The 8465-nt window shown below is 36.7% G+C and overlaps 1 protein-coding gene across 1 annotated transcript; it reads left to right on the forward strand.

The window, feature by feature from the left end:
• Positions 1-4825: 4825 nt before the first annotated feature.
• On the forward strand, positions 4826-5742 carry LOC138868611 (uncharacterized). Its single transcript, XM_070146174.1, has 2 exons — positions 4826-5210; positions 5324-5742. The coding sequence occupies exons 1-2, from the start codon at positions 4826-4828 to the stop codon at positions 5740-5742; spliced, it is 804 nt and encodes a 267-aa protein (XP_070002275.1).
• Positions 5743-8465: the final 2723 nt, after the last annotated feature.

Here is an 8465-nt window from a genome sequence, read left to right on the forward strand (position 1 = left end):
TCAGCACGTCTTGAACTTACCCTGTCCTCTTTTTTAGACTAAATGATGGTATCTTGTTCTATCCGCAGCTTCGTGTTGTATCTGTTGTAAATATCATTTCAAGTTGTTACTGGAAATTCACGCAGACTTTCCTTGAGTCATCTTGTGGCTTCTGAACTTTTCTCATTTAGATTACTGGCAAAAGCCATAGCTTCCCAATTATCAGGTACGCGTGGTAACATCATCCTTTCACACTGGAATCTGTCTACGAATTCTCTAAGAAGCTCTGAATTTCCTTGCTTTATTTTGAAAATATCCTCCATTCTTTTTTCGACTTTTTGAGCTCCCGAGTGTGCTTTAATAAAAGAATCCGCAAGCTCAGCAAAAGAATTTATAGAATTTTTGGGTAAAAGAGAATACCATGTTAATGCTCCCTTAGTGAGTGTTTCACCAAATGTTTTGACCAATACTGATTCAATTTCTTGTTTGGTCAAGTCGTTGCCCTTTACACCAGTTCTGAATGCAGTTACGTGGTCTCGTGGATCAATTGTTCCATCGTATTTTGGAATATCGGGCATCTTGAATTTCTTCGGAATTAGTAGAGGAGCGGCACTTGGATTTAAAGGTTGTCGTGAATATTTGTCCATATCTATTCCCTTGATTACAGGCGGTACTCCGAGTATTTTCTCTATGCGGTCGCTTTGCTACTTGAGCTGTTTCTGGAAAGTTAAAACTAAATTTTGTAAATCAGAATTAACTGTGTTACCTGGTTCTCCATCACGAGACTCGCTGGGAGTTCCACTACTGCCTGAATTAACGAGTCCAGAACGAGAGTTTTCCAAAGTGTTGTTATTTGGAGTTGGTGTTGGCGGTACAATAGGCAACTGGCTAGTAAAAGCCTGGAGAGCGTTGTTGACCTGTTGAGAAATTAATTTTTTAAGAGCTTCTTCGATAGCTTGTTCATTTGAAACTCTGTTATTTTCATTTTATTCAGATCTGTTTGGAGTCCCCTCTCGTGATTGTCGCTGAGAATGTTGTGGAGAAGGAGGTGGGGTTCTGTCATCTTGTTCGTTCAGTTGATGTTGTGGATCTTGGAGTGGTAAATTGTGCTAGTTATTTTCGTTGACATTCGACATGGTTATTTTTGACAGAAGAATAGATTTGGAAAGCAGATGATTATCAGATTCCCGGTAATGGAACCAATTTGTTTAACTAGAAATTGGAATTTCGGTCAAAGCTTGTTTTAGAAAAACTCGGGTTACTGATAATCAAGTAGAAATAGAAATAATTGGTGTAAATAATAGTTGAATAGAAAGTAAAGTCAATCAGTATATTCCAATAATATTTTGTGTCCTTACAAGTATTCATTCCTCACCTTTTATAGCTATTTCTAAGTAATACGTTTTTCTCCTTTCATAATGGAGCCATTATGGACAATTAATGGCATTTAATGTAACGTTATAATTGGCAATCGTAACTGTTTCAATACAGATTCTATAATGTTTTCCGTAATTAATGTCTATTAATTACCAATAATACGTATCTATATCCTTTTGCTATTTAGGTTCATTCTTCGGATACCTCTTCAGAATATCAAGAGGTTCGAGCACCTATCCTTTCTAGCTTTGTTGGATCTTTGCCCGCGCCTGGTAAAACTCATGCCTCTTCAAATATTTTTTGCCAACTGTCATTCCTTTACCAATCCGCGTGTCATAACATGTCACCACATAATTAATTCGATATATTAATTTGATTTTCCCAATATAGTTATAATATGATATGGACCTCCAAAGGAATAAGCTAATATAAGCCAAAAGGTATTTATAAGCATATGTTTTCTGGTGTATGATTCCCTTAGATTTCAGGAATGAAGTAATTTCAAAGTTTATAAATTCAAGATCATTATTTGTTCTGATGGTCTTAATGGAGCAATCAAATTGGTTTTTCACCATGGCAGGGAAGGCCTTGATTATTTGTAAGGCATTGCTCTTGCAACTAAGTAGATGAGTCCAAGTACATCTGTTGTAGTTATCTACTAAGGTAATGAAATATTTATTCTTGTCATGTGTTGGCACATGATAAGGCCCCCATAGGTCAATGTGTAAGATTTCAAATATTTTGGTTGTTGTTATAGTTCTTTCTGAGAAAGGCAACCTATTTTGTCTAGCCATTGGACATATTGGACAGATAAAGGGTTGTTTGGATAAGAAATGGAAAGGTATAGATTTAATCCCTCTAATTTTGACAAAGGGTACATGCACCAATCTATTGTGCCTCAAAAGATCAATCGTGTATTTATCATTCATAGATGCATTACATGCAGAATTAGTATTTACTTTAGATTACACATAAGAGTTGGTAACAAGTTTATTACATTCATGTGATAAGTGTATGAATTGGTCACAACAGGAGAAACAGAATTATGCAAGCTAGATACAGTATGTGAAGTAGGGTGAGAACTAATGCTATTGACACTGGTTATACTAGATGAAGTAGGCTGAGTGACTACATCACCTTTATTTGATGCACTAGATGAATTATCAAACACTAAAGAATTAAGCTTGCAGGAATCTGGATTGTTGGACTTGCAAGAATCTGTTTTGTAAAGGTACAGACCATCCTTACTTTCACCAATTGCCAGAGGCCTCTTCAGTGAAGGGTCTTGTAGAAGGATGCAAAAAAATTTGGTGAATATGACAAAGCAATCAAATTGAACTGTCAGACAGTGAACTGAGATTAGGTTGAACTTGAAACTAGGGACAAAGAGGACTCTTTTCAAAGTGAACTTAGGACTCATTACCACATCTCCCATTAGTGTCACTTTCACCTTATAGCCATTAGGTAAAGTAACTAGAAAAGGGTAGACTAAGGTCTTTATGTTAGTTAGCATGGATTTATTATAGGTCATATGGTTTGATGCCCCAGAATCAAGAATCCAAGAGTCAGTAATAGACTTCGAAAATTCATATGAGCCAGATTCAGAATCAAAATGAGTTGAACAAGCTGAAATACCTGCAAAGTTCACAGCTCCTGATTTTAGTTCATTTCCTCCACTTCCAGTATTAAAATTCTCCAGGATGCTCACTAGTTGATTGTACTATTTCTTAGTGAGACTTGCATAGTTCTGTCTTGTTCATGTGCAATACCATTGCTTCCATCTGCACCTTCAATAGCACTCTCTCCCTGTCCTCCATGTACGTTGGCAGCAATTCTCTTTCCTTTATTGAGCCTTGGATCCTGGGGATAGCCATGTAGCTTGTAGCACCTTGCCTTAGTGTGACCTTGTCTCTTACAATAGCCATAGAAAGGTCGTGGCCTATTCCCAAAGTGTCCTCCTCTATAGTTGTTGTTTCCAGTTCTATTTTCTTCCTGATTGTAGTTCACATATCCAGCATTGTCCCCAAAACTTGTTTGCTAACCAAAATTTGTCCTGAAATTATTTCCTCCCGATCTGTTAGCACTCAGGGCAGTGGATTCCATCACCAATTGATTGTTTGGTTTTTCCTCTCTTTGTTTCTCCTCTTGGATGAGAATTGAAAAGGCTTGTGCAAGTGAGGGCAATGGATTCATCATTAAAATGCTCCCCCTAACCACAATATAAACTTCGTTTAGTCCCATTAGAAATTGAATCAGCCTTCTATCCTGTTTTGCTTTCTGTATGTTCGCTTTAGCACCACATGTGAAATTGCATTTGCACTGAGCATGTGCATTTAGTGTGTTCAGTTCTTCCCATAGTTTCTTCATCTTAGTATAGTACCCCATGATATCTAGGGTTCCTTGACTCAATTCATTTTTCTCCCTTTGCAATTGGTACAATTTCGCCCCATTCGTCTGGTCGTATCTGTCTTCAAGCTCCTTCCAAAGTTCCTGAGCATCATTAACATACTGTAGACTATCCGCCAAATCCATCGAAATAGAATTTAGGATCCACTATGTGACCATATCACCACAACGCTCCCATTAATCATAATTAGGATCCTGAGGTTCTGGCTTTCTGCACTTTCCGTTTATGAATCCTACTTTATTCTTCACTGAGAGAGCTCTTAGAACTCCTCTTATCCACGATCTATATCCTAATCCGTCAAAAATCGTCGGTACAATTATAGAGCCAACACTCTCAGAGGGATGCATGTACAGCGTACTGGTCGAATCTAGAGCCAGATTCGTGGAATTTGTCATGTTCTCACTGTCGCCCATGATTATCGAGGGTCGATTTGAAGAATCTAAAGGAAATTCGATGTTCGCACAGGAAGAGAGAGTGTCGAGAGACTATGCTCGAATAGAGAAGGAAAAACGACTAAATTAAATTTAGGATCAAGAGCCAATCTCTGATACCATGACAAAATAGTAAGGAAGATGAAGAAGACAAGCTCACCTTAAGTGAGCTCTAATGGTGGTTGAGGAGAGCCATAGGAGGTGAAGCTTCTAGAAAGTTTCTTCTCAATTACATCAGAAAGAAAATGAGGTCCTTTGTACAATTGTAGAAAAATACAATGGATTGTGTTATGAATAGAATTCTATTTAGAGTGAATGTCTATCTTGTAGAGAGTTTTACTTTGTGGCTAAGTCATTTTTCTCCTATAAATAGAGGGGTCTTACCCCCATTGTAAATCATTCCAAAATTCAATAAGAATTCTCTCTCTTTCTCTCCAATATTGTTCTTCTACTTTTATTGTTTTATTACATGTTATCAGCACGAGACTCTACCGTCTCAAGAAGATTAAGGTACAAATTTTCTCCTCTTTTAATTATGACTGATATTATGAAAAGAAAGTTCGTTGCCCTTGAAATTTCGGGCAAGAACTATATGACATGGGTGTTGGATGCTGAAATCCATTTAGATGCAATGGGTCTTGGAGACGCCATTAAAGACAAAACTAAAGCATCCACCCAAGACTGTGCTAAGGCCTTGATTTTCTTGCGTCATCACCTTGATGATGGGTTGAAAATAGAATATCTCACAGTCAAAGATCCACTTGTTTTGTGGAATGGCTTAAAAGAAAGATATGACAACTTAAAGTTGGTCACTCTTCCACAAGCACGATATGATTGGCCTCATCTGAGGCTCCAAGACTTTAAGTCTGTTTCTGAATATAATTCTGCAATGTTCAGAATTACTTCTAAATTGAAAATCTGTGGAGATACTATCACTAATTATGATATGCTTGAAAAAACGTTCACAACGTTTCATGCCTCCAATATGGTCTTGCAACAGCAATACAGAGAGAAAGGTTTCAAGAAGTACTCTGAGTTGATTTCTCTTTTCCTTGTGGCTGAGCGAAACAATGACTTGCCCATGAGAAATCACGAAAATCGACCCACTGGTCTACACCATTGCCTGAAGTGGATGAGGTGTATTCCTATTATGCTAAGCGTGGAAAAGGTCGTGGCCCTATTCGTGGTCGTTGTCGTGGTCATGGTCGTGGCCGTGGACAAGGAAGAAATTTTCCTGGTGTTAATCACCCCCCAAAGAAAAATAACCACCAAAAGTGGAAAGGGAATGATGAGAAAGCAAAGGCAAATGGTTCAGAAATCGAATGTTATCGTTGCGGTGAAAAAGGACATTGGGCAAATATTTGTCGTGTATCAAGACATTTGGTTAAGCTTTATCAAGCATCTCTAAAGAATAAAGGCCCTGAAGCCAATTTTGTCTCTGACAATGATTTTGACATCACCCACTTAGATGTGACAGACTCTTTTGAACGCCCTAATGGAAAATTAGACTACTTGATCGGTGATGGATCCGTGGTTAAAGATGATTGAGTAGTTTAATTTTTTATTTTTATTTTTGCTATTCGTTGTAGTTAGTTTTTTTTTTCATACTTGAAACCATACGAGAAAATAAGATAGTAGTATTTGTTATTATTTTAATATTACATTGTGATTACAACAAGAAGAATTGCAGTTAACACGTGTTTTTAGAAATGTTTGTATATAACTACGTCTTCAAATGTTATTTTGTTTATGTGGATGTTATTTTCTTATATATCCATAAGTGTAGAGCACTTGATACAGGCTACAGTACATAGAGATATTTAATCGCAATATAATTTGTTTTTTTTTAAATTATTCGTTAGTATTATAAGTATACACTCTAAAAATACTAATGTTTATTCGTATATTTCTTTTGTATGTCAAACAATGGGAAGCAAATATGAATATCTCACAAACAAACTTGGATCAGAGTTTAATTGTAAAAATATTTGTTTAATTGATTCATGTACGACACATACAATATTCAAAGAGAAGAAATATTTCTCTCATTTAAATATGTGTAAGGCAGATGTTACTATAATTTCTGGTAGTAGTAAATTAATTGAAGGCTCTGGGAGCTACTATAACTCTGCCTAAGGGAACAATACTTATCATAGAGAATGCAATGTTTTCCTCCAAGTCCAAAAGGAACTTGTTGAGTTTTAAAGATATCCGTCGAAATGGATATCATATTGAAACAATAGATGAGAATAATCTTGAATATCTCATCATTACCAAGAATGTCTCTGGCCAAAAGAGGGTTATTGAGAAATTTCCATCTTTATCTTGTGGCCTGTATTGGACAAGAATTAGTGCAATTGAGGCACATTCTACCGTAAACCAAAAGGTTACTGATTCCAATACTTTTATACTTTGGCATGATCGATTGGGACACTCTGCATCAATTATGATGAGACGAATTATAGAAAACTCAAATGGACATTCATTAAAGAATTTAAAGATTCTTTTAAATAATGAATTTTCTTGCACTTCTTGTTATCAAGGCAAGTTAATTATTAGACCATCACCAACAAAGGTTGGAATTGAGTCTCTGCATTTTTGGAACGTATACAAGGGGACATTTGTGGACCTATTCACCCACCTAGTGGGTCGTTTAGATATTTTATGGTCTTAATAGACGCATCTTCTAGATGGTCCCATGTGTGCCTATTGTCATCTCGCAACCTCGCGTTTGCAAAATTAATAGCACAAATAATTCGATTAAGGGCACAATTTCCCGATAATTCAATTAAGTCTATTAGACTCGATAATGCTGCTGAGTTTTCATCCCAAGCATTTAACGATTATTGCTTATCAATTGGGATAAAAGTGGAACATCATGTAGCTCATGTTCACACTCAAAATGATCTTGCAGAGTCTTTAATTAAACGTCTGTAATTGATAGCAAGACCGTTACTCATGAAAACGAAACTGCCCACTTCTGTTTGGGGTCACACCATTTTGCATGCAGCAATGCTAGTTCGTCTCAGACCAACAAATTATCATAAATATTCCCCATTGCAATTAGTTTTGGGTCATGAACCTAATATATCCCATTTAAGGATTTTTGGATGCGCAGTATATGTGCCTGTAGCACCGCCATATCGCACCAAAATGAGTCCCCAAAGAAAGTTAGGAATATATGTTGGGTTTGAATCGCCCTCCATTATTCGCTATCTTGAAACATTAACGGGTAATTTATTCACTTCTCGATTTGTAGACTGTCGATTCGATGAGACACTTTTCCCAAAATTAGGGGGAGAAGTTGGTGAAACCAAACGGAAAATTTTGTGGAAAAATCCATCATTATCTCATCTTGATCCACGTGCCTCTATTTGTGAAAAAGAGGTGCAAAAGATTATCCATTTGCAGAGAATAGCAAATCAAATGCTAGACATATTTACGGATTTGAAAAGGATAACAAAATCACATATCCCTGCAGAGAATGTTCCAATCCGTATTGATGTCCCTATTGGACAATCTTCTAGTGTCATAGCTAATGAGTCAAAAGCACGCCTAAAACGTAGTAGACCATTAGGTTCCAAAGATCAAAATCCTAAAAAAAGGAAAACAAATGATCAAAATGACACTACGAAAGAACCTCATGAAGAAATCCACGATTTAATAAATTCTGAGATTCATGAGGAATCCACTGAGCCCGAGGCTCAAGAAAATAAGGAACTATCAATAAATCCAATCGATATTGAGACAAATTTGAATTAAGTGGATATAACGGTGGATTGTGTCTTTGCATATAATGTTGCATCTAGCATTATGCAAGAAAGTGAGGATCTTGAACATCAATCTATTGGAGAATATCGACAAAGACTTGATTGGCCAAAATGGCAAGAAGCAATCCAATCTGAGTTGAATTCACTTGCAAAACGTGAAGTTTTTGGGCCTGTAGTCCAAACACCTAATGGTGTTAAGACCGTTGGCTATAAATGGGTATTTGTACGCAAGAGAAATGAGAAAAATGAGGTACAACGATATAAGGCATGCCTTGTTGCACAAGAATTTTCACAAAGGTCTGGTGTCGATTATGAAGAGACATATTCACTCGTTATGGTTGCTATAACTTTCCGTTATCTCATTAGTTTTGCTGTCCATGAAAAGCTTGACATGCATTTAATGGATGTGGTTACCGCCTACCTTTATGGCTCACTTGATAATGAGATATACATGAAAATTCCCGATGGATTTAAAATGCCAAACGCACATAATTCAAAGTG

Source organism: Nicotiana sylvestris, chromosome 5 (assembly GCF_000393655.2).
Source record: "Nicotiana sylvestris chromosome 5, ASM39365v2, whole genome shotgun sequence".
NCBI classification, from domain to species: Eukaryota; Viridiplantae; Streptophyta; class Magnoliopsida; order Solanales; family Solanaceae; genus Nicotiana; species Nicotiana sylvestris.